Genomic DNA, 12,606 nt, shown 5'->3' with positions numbered 1-12,606 from the left:
TATTCATGCCAGCAGGCAGTAGGTATTCAAAACTAAAAAAGATTGCTTGGCTGACCTTGATGACTAGTTCACCTGTTCTCCACTAGATGTGTCTTGAATGTTTTAGCTCATGTCACAATTCCTTTCTTGTCATTGTGTGGTCATCAATATTTTCACTGGTTTGGTTGTTGCTTTTTCATGATATTGTAACTTGACTTTTGCTCAAATGGATATATGTATCCCACTGGACAAAATCAGGAACATGAGATGATGTAGAAATGATTTTTGTGTAAGCAGAATGGTTTCTTAGCTAAAGATTCACACTTTGGGCTGCCATAGACCTTACAGACCTTACATCTTGTTCGGGTTGCCCCAGGTCCCTCAGTGTGAGGCACCTCTAGCCTCAGTGCAGGGACTGGTTAAAGGATTCTAGCTTGAATTCTTTAAACAGAAGAAAAGGATGCCCCCCATAGTGTTCAGTCATTTTCAAGGCCCCATTGAGAGATAAGGTGTTAGTACCCCTGCCCATCAATAGCCTGAGCTCAGGACTGCCCTGCAATAGCTGGTAGTCCGCTGCCAGGGATCCAAGTTGGTTCTTAGGGCGAGGTTCATCTGTGCTCTCCAACATCTTCCTCTGATTTATCATGTTTATCAAGCTTTTGGCTTGATTTGAGGAACCATTTTGTCAAGTACAATTCTTCGATTGTAGCAGTAGCAAGATTAGTGCTGCTATAGCTACTAGGAGTAGACCATATCTTTTCAGCAAGAATTCTGGTGTTAATTTACAGTATTGCCAGTTAAGACATTACTTTTTTTCTGAAATGTTATGGAAACATACAATGCATCCAAGAAGCCAAAGGTTAAGTTTTTCTTAGGCCTATTGTAACCCCACAGGAGGGATATCATTTGTTAAACAGTATTCAGAATTAATGCATATGACCTCTGAGTGAAGTGTGTGTGTGTGTGTTTTTTTTTTTTTTTTTTTTTTTTTTTGCAGACCTGCAGAATTTCTACAGAATTTTTACTAATTTGGATTTCCATTTCCTTTTTGTTTCATTCTGACTAAATTTCCATCATCAGAGTATGTAAAACAGACTAATCTCTAATTAAAATTCGAACAGTAAAATTTGACACTAGTATTTATACACACAGACCTGCTGAATTTTCGTAACATTTTTGGTAATTTTGATTTCCTCCAATTACTTTATTTCACTCTATGACTTAATCTCCATACTAAGAATACATAAAGAAGACTAATCTTCAATTTAGGGCCACAGAGAACTAAAATTGAAATGTTGAAAAATTTTATATTTTTGGCTAGCTTTGATTTCCTCCAATTCTCTTTATTTTATTCTACAACTAAATCTCTTATCATCAAAGTTTATAGAAAATACTAATCTTTAATTTGGAGCCAAAGAGAACTAAAATTGAAAAGTTGAAAATGTTGACATTTTTTTTTCAATACGCAATCTGTGGAATTTCTACAGAATTATTTTATAATTTCGATTTTCTTCCAATTTCTTTTTATTTCATTCTATGACCAAATCCCCATCATCAGAGTAGTACACAAAGTCGAATAATCTTTAATTTAGAACCAAAGAGAACCAAAATTGAAACATTGAAAATTTTAACATTTTTTGCTTGCTTAGGACCTGCTGAATTTTTGCAAAATTTATTTGCTAATTTTAATATCCTTTCTATTTCATTCTATGACTAAATCTCCATCATATTAGTACATAAAGAACACTAATCTTTAGTTTTGGTCTGTAGTGACCTAAAACTGGAATGTTTAAAAATGGTTAATTTTTTACATATGCAGACCTGAATTTTAGCAAAAATTTTAGCTATTTTTTATTTTCTTCAATTGATTTTATTTTATTCCATGACTAGATCATCAGACTACTTAAAGAAGACTAATCTTTATTTTGGGACCATAAAGAACTCAAGCGGGAACTTTTAAAACATTTGACATTTTTATAATACGTAGACCTAAATATTTTTTTTTAGTCTTAATTCCTCCAGTTCCTTATTACTTCAGTTTATGACTAAATCTCTAACCTCATAGTACATAATGAAGACTCATCTTTAATTTATGGGCATATATTATGAAAATTGAGATGTATGGAAAAATTTTTACATTTTTTAAATATGTGGGCCTGCTGAATTTTTGCTAAATTTTTAGCTGATTTTGATTACCTCCAATTCTTTCCATTTCATTCCATGACTAAATCTTCGTTGTCAGAATACATATAGGGCTGGATTAGTGATGGAACCTGATTAATGACGGCCAACCTGTAAATCAAAAGGATCTCTAAAATCTATTTGAATTACTCTACCCTTAAAGCCCTTATCAGGGTTCTCTTGCAAAATGGCATGGCAAGTCTAAAAAAGTGCAGGTACCTACCTGCTTCCTATATGCATATTGACTATTAGCTAACAATCCTCTGGACTGCACATACTTGTATAGGGGCACCTGCTGTCACTGTAATCTGCAGATATACCACTCTTTGAAACATGCACTGTACAGTGGACCCCCCGTATTCGCGTTCTCCAGATTCGCGGACTCACACATTCGCGGATTTCTCTGGGGAACGTTTCCCTGCATTATTCGCGGTATTTTTCTATGATAAATATCCACAAATTCCTGGTTTTGTACATGAACTTCCCTGACAGATATATACTTAGCTATAGTCTCCGACGTTCCCGACAGAATTTCAAATCTCGCGGCACACGCGACAGGTAGGTCAGGTGGTCTACCTTACCCGCCGCTGGGTGGCGGATGTACGAACCACTCCCGTTTGCTTGTCAGATTTTTCTCTGTTGCGGGAACGATAACAACTGTTGTCGGTTCCTCTCGATAGTTTTTCGATTCTCGCTTGCCTGGAGTTAATTTGGACTTCTTTTGGTGACGTATTCGCTTTGTTTGGCTTGGCATACGCTGATTGTGAACCGGTTTGATTTTGATTTGGATTTACTTTAACGATGTCTGACCTAGATTCAGTAGTTAAAACTTCGGTTTTGTTTAGGGTTTGCGTGAATGAAGGATGTAAGGTGAGGTTCCCGAAAGCTTCGGTAGACCCTCACACGGTTTGCATGAAATGCAGGGGGAATGAATGTTCTTTTGCTAACCCTTGTAGTGAATGTAAGGGATTGAATGAAGAAGAATATAAGGCTCTCTCTTCTTATGTTAGGAAGTTGGAACGTGATAGAGTGCGTAAGCTTCCTCTAGAAGTTCTAGTAGATCTAGAATGAGTGAGTTGGATGTGGATCCTAATACTAACGTAGAATTAGAACCTTCTTCCCAAGTTGCAGCCCCTGCTCCCCGCACCGAAGCCGAAGATTCGCCTTCGGAGGCGGCAGCTCTGAGAGCCACGATTCTTTCTATGGATCAGAAGATTCGTCAGTTGGAAGGTAAGGAGAGTGTTAGTGATCAGTGCAGTGTCCCCAGTGTTGTGGAGGGTGCGTCTGACCGGCTCCTTAGTGCCTCTAGGCCTAGACCTCTTCCAGACTCCCAGTTCCAGTGGAGTAGGAAAGTCGAAAGCCTCAAGAGGGCTAGGGAGAACCCCCACCGGTCAGGCGTCCCCTCAGCAGATCCTGAAGTACGCTCACAGGCTGCCTCGGATCGCTACAAGAAGGAGCTCCTACGCCAATGCTTCTCCTCTTCGTCTTCTCCCTCTCCGAAGAGAGGTTGGAACTCCCCGGATGCGTCGCGCCCGTTGAAGAGGGCTTGGAAGGCTCCCTGCAGTCCTTTGGCTTCTAGTCCGGAGGTTTTCCGGAAGAATCGTCGGTGGAGGCGGAGAAACCCAAGAAATCCTGTGATCATTCTTCTTCTGGCGCTCCTCGCTCGGCGCCTGCTTCCGAGGAAGAACAACAAGATTCTCCTACGAGAGTACTCGCGGGACTTCAAGCTCAGATCACGGTGCTAGCAGACTCTCTAGCAGTTAGATCACGTAGGAAGAAGGACGTTTCTCTTCCGATCAAGAGATCTAGGCGCCGCTCTTCAGAGGATCGTTCTCCTCTTTTTAGGCGTTCTCCTTCATATGGGGAGGTTTCGTATGAAGGTAGGGGCTCACGTGAGCGCGCCCTCGCTCTCCGGGCTCTCTTTCGACTTCAAGGCGCCAAACATCGGTAGGACGCTCTATGGAGAAAAGTTTTTTTCTCCAGATTGGATTCCCGCTTCCAGTAAGCGCACTGCACCTGCTCATCACGCTATTTCTTCAACTCCCTCACGTGAGACTTCTCCTCAGCAGCCTCAAGATCCTAGAAGGCGCCCTTATACAAGTAGGCGTTCTTCTTCCAGATGTCACTCTCCTCGAGTGTCGGATCGTGACTTCTCTCCTGACAGGCGTCAAGAGTCTGGTAGGAGTCGTGTGCATGATAGACGGCCTGCTGTTAGCCGCTCCCCGCAAGGTAGGCGCCAAAAGCCTACTGCACATCGATCTCCTAGTAGGCGCTCGTCTCTTTTAAGGCGTCATACTCCTGATTATTCTCCTCGGGGCAGACAACAAGAGTCTTTCAAGCGCCCTTCTCCGTGTAGGCGCTCTCCCGCTTCTAGGCGCACTACTCCTGGCCGTTTGTCTCTTGGTAGGCACCAGGAATCTCGGAAGCGCCCTTCTCCAGGTAGGCGCTCGTTAGCTTTGAAGCGCCCTTCTCCTGAATGTTACCCTCTTGTTAGACGTCAAGAGTCTCGCAAGCAGCCTTCTCCTAGTAGGCGCATTTCGCCTTCCAGTCGAACTTCCGTTGATCGTACTCAACTGGACAGGTATGGAGAGCCGCGCAAGCGCTCTGCTCCCGATAGGCGCTCTTCTCCTGGCAGCCGCTCGCTTCAGGATAGGCGCAAAGAGTCTAGTAGGCGCTCGCCTCCTCGTAAGCGCCCTGTGGATGTTTCCGAGGATTCTCGGAGTAGGAGCCCTACCTCTCCTTCAGCTGAGATTCCGTCTACCTCGAAGAGGGAGTCTCATCGTAGACAACCCAGATCTTCTCATCGTTCTCCAGTGGATGTGGACTCTTCTAAGAGAGGGCGTTCTCCAACCTCTCGCTCAACTCCTACTAGGATCCCTTCGTCACCTAAGGATCTTCCGCGCTCGCCTCGACAAGACGTCCTAGAAGGATGAAGCCAACTCTTTCAATGAAGAAGGCACTGAGGAGTTTTGGTTCCTGGATGGCTTCCAAAGAAGAAGCGGGGAAAACGATGTTCGCTTTTCCTCCTTCGAAGTTATCAGGACGCGCTGGTTTCTGGTACGAAACAGGAGAGTCCTTAGGATTGGGTCTACCGTCTTCGGCTGATTCGGATTTTTCGGCGCTGGTAGATTCGACAAGGAGAACTGCCCTTAACTCTGCTAAGACGACTTGGGCAATGAATGAATTGGATCACATGCTAAAAGGCATGTTTAGAGTACTAGAAGTATTTAACTTCCTTGATTGGTCGTTGGGGGTCCTAGCCAAGAAAATTGAAGTGCCAGAGTCATTTTCGCCAGAAGATCTCATGTGTGTTTTGTCTTGTATGGACAAGTCGGTAAGAGACGGAGCGAGTGAAATCACCTCCCTGTATGGGGCCGGGATCGTGAAGAAGAGGTCTGTTTATTGTTCCTTCTTAACGAAGTCTGTCTCCCATGCCCAGAGGTCTTCTTTGCTGTTTGCTCCTGTCTGCTCAGTTGTTCCCTAAACATCTAGTGCAGGACATTTCGAGATCACTTTTGGCTAAAGCCACCCAGGACCTTTTGGCACAGTCGGCAAGAAAACCTCGCCCTTCCTTCCCTACCAAGGCTAAGAAGGAAAAGGCAAGTGTTCGAGAACCCTTTCGAGGGGCGTCTTCATCAAGAACCTCTACGTTTAGAGGTCGTAGACCTTCAAGAAGGGGTAAGACTTTCGCCAAGTCTGTTAAAGCCCCCAAATAACTTGCAAGTCCTTCAAACAACGGTGGGCGCCAGACTCTTAGAGTTTGCAGAAGTCTGGGCCCAAAAAGGGGCGGATCCTTGGACCCTTTCTATTTTGAGGAGAGGTTACCTCATCCCTTTCGTCGAAAGACCTCCCTTGACGACCATCCCAAGGGAACTGACGGCCAGGTACAGAGACCCCATCATGAATCAAGCTCTCCATCTAGCAGTAGATCAGATGCTGGAGAAGGGGGCTATCGAACTAGTGACAGACCATCATTCATCGGGCTTCTACAACCGCCTTTTCCTAGTTCCGAAGTCCTCAGGGGGATGGAGACCGGTGTTGGACGTAAGCGCCCTGAACTTCTTCGTAGAAAAGAAGAAGTTCACGATGGAAACACCTTCATCAGTGCTGGCAGCACTTCGTCCAGGGGACTGGATGGTTTCCTTGGATTTACAGGACGCTTACTTCCACGTACCGATCCATCCTTCCTCGAGGAAGTTTCTCAGATTCATAATGGGGGGGAAAATTTTTCAGTTCAGGGCTCTGTGTTTCGGCCTCTCGACGGCCCCTCAAGTGTTCACAGGGATTTTGAGGAATGTGGCTCAATGGCTTCATTTGAAAGGGGTGAGGATATCCATGTACCTCGACGATTGGCTAATAAGGGCCAATTCAGAAGATCGTTGTTTGAAGGACTTACAAGTAACTCTAGAATTGACGAAGGCGTTGGGACTTCTCGTCAATTTCAAGAAGTCGTCACTAATTCCCGAGCAAGAGTGTGTGTATCTCGGGATACAGATGAACTCTGAGTTTTCGGGCTTTTCCCTCTCAGGAAAGGATAGCCCGAGGATTCGAGAGAGTAACAACCTTCTTAGGGAAAGAAGTATGCACAGTGAGGGAGTGGATGAGTCTGCTGGGGACGCTCTCCTCGCTGGAGCAATTCGTTTCCCTAGGAAGGTTGCACCTGAGACCGCTCTAATTCTTTCTTCATCGGAATTGGAGTCGTCGTTCTCAGGATTTGACGTTCTCCCTGTCGTTATCCCAGGACGTCAAGAAACATCTCTTATGGTGGACAGATCCCAACCTCTTTGCGAAGGGACTGTCTCTTCAATCCAGAGCCCCCAACCTGGTGTTGTTCTCCGACGCGTCGGACACGGGGTGGGGTGGGGGGCAACTCTGGGAACCAGCGAAGTGTCAGGTACCTGGGTGGGGGACCAGGTAGCCTGGCACATCAACAGAAAGGAGTTGATGGCTGTGTGGTTGGCTCTGAAGGCTTTCGAGCCCAAAGTCAGAAGATCGGTAGTGCAAGTCAACGCGGACAACACTACAGCTCTGGCATATATCAGGAAACAGGGGGGGACGCATACCTTCTCCCTGTACGAGACAGCAAGAGACCTTCTTCTGTGGGCAGAAGAAAGAGGAATCAAGCTTCTCACCAGGTTCGTGCAGGGAGAAAGGAATGTAAGAGCAGATCTCCTCAGCAGGAAAGATCAGGTCCTTCCCACAGAGTGGACCCTTCATCTGGATGTATGCCAGAGCCTGTGGAAGTTATGGGGCAGGCCACACATAGACCTCTTTGCCACGTCAAAGAACAAGAGGCTGGATCCTTACTGCTCTCCGATATCGGATCCAGAGGCATTAGCAATAGATGCTCTTCTTCTAGACTGGAGCGGACTCGACGTCTACCCGTTTCCCCCCTTCAAGATCCTGGGGCTAACCATCAAGAAGTTCGTAGAGTCCGATTCAACGAGAATGACCTTAATCGCTCCCTTTTGGCCGGCCCAAGAATGGTTCACAGAGGTACTGGAATGGTTGGTGGACCTTCCAAGATCGCTCCCGCTAAGGAGCGATCTACTCAGACAACCCCACTTCGACAGGTACCACAAAAATCTCCTCGCTCTCAGTCTGACTGGCTTCAGACTGTCCAAAGTTTGGTCAGAGCGAAAGGCTTTTCAGCAACAGCTGCTAAAGCAATCACAAGAGCGAGGAGACCTTCCACCTTGCGTGTATACCAGTCAAAGTGGGATGTCTTCAGACGTTGGTGCAAGAGGAAGAACATTTCCTCTTCCAGTACCTCTGTGACCCAAATTGCGGATTTCCTTATTTTCCTCAAAGAAGAATGTCATCTTGTTGTGTCAACTATTAAGGGATACCGAAGTATGTTGGCTGCGGTATTTCGGCATAGAGGCTTAAATATATCCAATGATAAGGACCTGCATGATCTTATTAGATCATTTGAAACCATTAAGCGTCCTCATGTAGTACTGAACTGGAATCTAGACGTAGTTCTACAATTCCTTGGATCGTCTAGATTCGAACCTCCTGGCTTAGCCTCTTTCAAGGATCTGACGAAGAAGGCTATCTTCCTTTTGGCCCTAGCTACAGCTAAGAGAGTGAGTGAGCTCCAAGCTATTGAGGGCAATGTAGGGTTGAAGGAAGATTCTATGGTGTGTTCGTTTCTTCCAAGTTTCCTTGCAAAGAATGAAAACCCATCATGCCCTTGGCCCAGGAGCTTTGAAGTTCGTAGTTTATCTTTTTCTAGTAGGGAAGAGCCTGAAAGAACTCTTTGCCCTATGAGAATTATGAAGTATTTCCTTAAGAGGAAGGAACAACTTAAGGCTAATCAAGATGTGCTTTGGTGCTCCGTAAAGGACCCCACTCGGCCCATGTCGAAGAATGCTCTTTCCTTTTTTCTGAGAAGCCTTATTACAGAGGCACATGTTGCCTGTAAGGAAGAACATTTTAGACTACTGAAAGTGAAAGCTCACGAGGTGAGAGCCATTGCAACTTCGCTTGCATTCAGAAAAAATATGTCTGTGCGGAACTTGATGGAGGCGGCTTTTTGGAGATGCCAATCGGTTTTCGCAAACCACTACCTACGTGATGTAAAAATCACATATGATAAATGCTTCGCCTTGGGTCCTTTCGTATCGGCGGATTCGGTGCTGGGGCAGGGAGCTGAAACTTATCCTGTGTAAATTTTTTATATGTTACCCTATATTTTATATTGGTGTTTTTTGGTTGTCCGAAAGAGGTTGCAGGAGGCACCTCTTTTTGTCGTAATATTAACCCTTTGTATTTTGGTTAGGTGGTCTGGTGGGTTTTGGCTCCTTGCAGAGGTACTGGTAAGGATCTGTTAGGTAAGCGGACAAGGTCCCTCTAACAGGATCCGACTTGGATTCTACCACAATATGGGATCACATATCCCAGTGGTAGATCCGAGAGTCTTTCAGCATCAGGTCACGTCCTAGCTGTAGCTCTCCAGGCAATGCAGACTCAGAGACAGTATCTATGAAGTCTTCATCCTGAAAAGGTGAGAACCAAGGTTTTTATATCCTACAACATTAGTTGTTTCCCGTCTTACCTGTATTATTTAGCTGTCTCTTACCCTCCACCAAGGGTGCCAATCAGCTAAGTATATATCTGTCAGGGAAGTTCATGTACAAAAATGATATTGTTAAACTACAATAAAGTTTTGTACATACTTACCTGGCAGATATATACGATTAATGGCCCACCCAGCCTCCCCTCAGGAGACAGGTGGAAGAGAAAAATCTGACAAGCAAACGGGAGTGGTTCGTACATCCGCCACCCAGCGGCGGGTAAGGTAGACCACCTGACCTACCTGTCGCGTGTGCCGCGAGATTTGAAATTCTGTCGGGAACGTCGGAGACTATAGCTAAGTATATATCTGCCAGGTAAGTATGTACAAAACTTTATTGTAGTTTAACAATATCATTTTTTTTGATGAATTTCATCATAAAATGCACTTTTTGTGATAAAACTATTAAAAAAACCAAGTATGAACATTTTTAGTGGGTTTTTCTTGAGTTTTAACTAACAAAATAGGCTGTTTTTAGCATTTTCATAGGGGTTCCAAACATTCACGGGTTCTAACTATTCACGGGGGGGTCTGGTACGCATCCCCCGCGAATACGGGGGACCACTGTATTACTAACCTTGAACTCATCTGCAAAGATGCTACTTCAACATTAAAACCTGTAGAGTTTGTTAATCTTAGGAGAGAGCACACTAGAAACCTTTTTAAAAAATAAAGGGAAGAAACCATCAGGATCTCCATCCATCTATCAAGATTATCAAGAATTTTCTTACATCCACAGAGCAAAATGCAAATTTTGTAAGAATAGGTTTATGATAAGTATCATCTCAGCAGATTGCTTAGGTTCAAAAGTTCAATGAAGCAGTTCAGCCTTTTCTTTAGGCTCGGTAACCAATCCCATCATATGTTAGTTATGGTGTAATGGAAGATGAGTATGAACAAAAGATAGATGATGCCAGGTAGGTCAACCACAGGTGAGGCTAAGTCCTTCAAGTTTCCTCTCTAAGGAATTAATGTAATTTCTTTCAGTAGTATGCTAAATTTTAGTTTCAGCACAGCAAGAGCCTACAAAAGTTGTGTAATTTTCGTGCTAACTATTTTGTCACTGTTGAAATTGGTTTGTTTGTCGTGGTAAGCTCAATTGCATGTACCACTAAACCTTGGCTGGTCATTTGTCCTATTCTTTGTGACTTTTCTAGGGATATGCTTTGCTAAAATAGCCAATGGCACTTCATTTAACTTCTTGAGCTCTGGATCTGTTGTAGCACCTGAAATATTAAGTACCTGATGAGTTTCAATAATGCAATCCCAATTGGCTCTAGATTTCAGTCGGACCATTCTTCCGATTGTGTCATTAAGAATATGTATACCCATTGACAGATATCCATCTCAATGGCACTGTGGTCAGAGTGTCTATACTTTACTCACAGACCTTGGACTTGACGATACCTGGAACATCTGTGAATATGAGGTCTAATCGTCACCTAAATTGTATGTGGGTTCCTCATCTAGCTGGACAAAATCAGTATGCACAGACAGATCACATGTCCCTTCTTTATTTTGTAAATGTTATTCCAGTAATAGCTTTTGATTTTCACTTGAATTTTTTATCTTATCTGACCTAATGCATTACCATTTTTCCCTACTTGTTTATCATGCATTATACTTTGAAGTCAGATAAGATAAGTTTATTATGTACTGATCTGTATTAGTCGTTTAAAGGAATCCTATATCATTGACTGTTAACCTTGGCTTGATTCAAAATATATTTTAGTGTTAGTAAGGAGTTATTATTTATTGTGAATATGAATAATGGTACTGTTTTTTTATATTTTTTTCCAACAGGGAAATCCAGAATTGTCTGTCAGAACTATCAGAGGTCCAAGACTTGTGCAACTCCTTATCTAAAAACTATATGGTATCATCTTGTGAAGAGGCTGTTACAGATTTTGTGCAATAAACTTTTTTCAGGTTTAAGGCTTGGTATGGTTTTAAAAAAGAAGAGATCAGATCAGGTTGTTAGAGCCCTCACTCTCAAATAAAAAGTACCTAAATAGCTAGCTATACTAAATACTATGTACAGAGAATTTCATTTCATATGTTGATGTGGTTATCTATGTATATTAGTGATCAAAATTTCAGTTTAGAATATGTTTAAGCTACTAATGTACAGTTATCATGGCTTTTCTGTTTGGTTTTTGGAATGTCACTGTTGTGGTGTACAGCAGGCATCTTTTTTTTTTTTTTTTTTTTTTTTTTTTTTTTTTTTTAACAGTCCATCTATGTTTTAGTAGTTCCTGATTAAATGGTAATATAAGTTGTTTTCTCTACTAAGTAAACAAAAACAAAATTCCCAGGTAATACCTTATGTTGTTGATTTCCTTAGTAATAATTACTTTGAGGCATATCAGTTGCTTAGATTTATACAATGAATATATTTGGTGTTAAATAAAATCTTTTATAAAACTGGTTTAATTGTGTATTAATGAATTTACTCGCAATATAAGAAAATATAAGTTTGTTCCTCGAGAAATAAAAACCTTCACCTTTTAAATACAGTAGTATCCTACAGCACTTACTGGAATCAGTCATTGGAGCTTGGTAACAAGGTAGTTAATTGGTGGAGATGGGGGTGATTGCGGGAGTGTCCTTCACTCACCTTCAATGACCACTCACTTCCTCAACTGCTATGAGATCAAGACACTATACCCATCCTGAGTGTTGTTAAGAAACTTGTTTGAGAGGCCTGGTCACTTTGATTGTTGTTTTATTTGTTGCCTTGACAGTTGTTTTTTCACCATAGAGAAAAAACACCAGCAGAGCCATTGTAAGGGGCTTGGCTGCTCTTGTGGGTAGTTTATGACCCCCTGAACCATAGACCCAGATAATGCTGTGCTTCTCGTAAGGGGAAATCCTGTACTAGGGCTTCTACATGTAGAGAATGTGATGGTTGGGATTTGCTGCAGTGGGTGCAGTTTGGCCAGGAGCATTCACTAGTTTCACTGAGGATTGGGAGGGATGCTTCCCAAAATCCCTCTAGCTCCTTTCTACCTCCTTCCTTTTCCATTACACTGCTTAGTATGGCATCCTTTCTAGGAGTGACTACTAGAACTATTAGACCTGCACACACCCTTTTGACTGTGAAGTAGCTGCTGAAGGAGATTCTTCAGTAACCCCTCCCTCCAGTTAATCTGATTATGATGTTTTAGATACCTGCAGGACGTTGTCATTGGAGTACCTCTGAAAGATGTGCCGTTTGGTAAATATTCCAAGTATTCCTTCTTTTGGTGCCCTCTTCAGCAACCTGGCAGAGGATAAGGACCACCTGACACCTAACCTTCACCCTTGGTTTCAACTAAGGCTGTCTGCAGCTGTCCTGCAAAGGAGGTGCAGCTCATACCCTAGGGGAT

General features: G+C 43.1%; 1 protein-coding gene across 1 annotated transcript in view; it reads left to right on the top strand.

Annotated features, from left to right (window-relative positions):
- Nucleotides 1-11,230, top strand: part of LOC135217450 (uncharacterized) — a 60,106-nt gene extending 48,876 nt beyond the window's left edge. The window contains exon 4 of the mRNA XM_064253321.1: nucleotides 11,042-11,230. Coding sequence (XP_064109391.1) covers nucleotides 11,042-11,156 — 115 coding nt within the window. The 3' untranslated portion in view covers nucleotides 11,157-11,230. The remainder of the gene's footprint in view (nucleotides 1-11,041) is intronic.
- Nucleotides 11,231-12,606: the final 1,376 nt, after the last annotated feature.

This window comes from Macrobrachium nipponense, chromosome 7 (assembly GCF_015104395.2).
Source record: "Macrobrachium nipponense isolate FS-2020 chromosome 7, ASM1510439v2, whole genome shotgun sequence".
NCBI classification, from domain to species: domain Eukaryota; kingdom Metazoa; phylum Arthropoda; class Malacostraca; order Decapoda; family Palaemonidae; genus Macrobrachium; species Macrobrachium nipponense.
The sequence above is the reverse complement of the archived record's forward strand: the minus strand, read 5'-3'. Positions and strand labels throughout refer to the sequence as shown.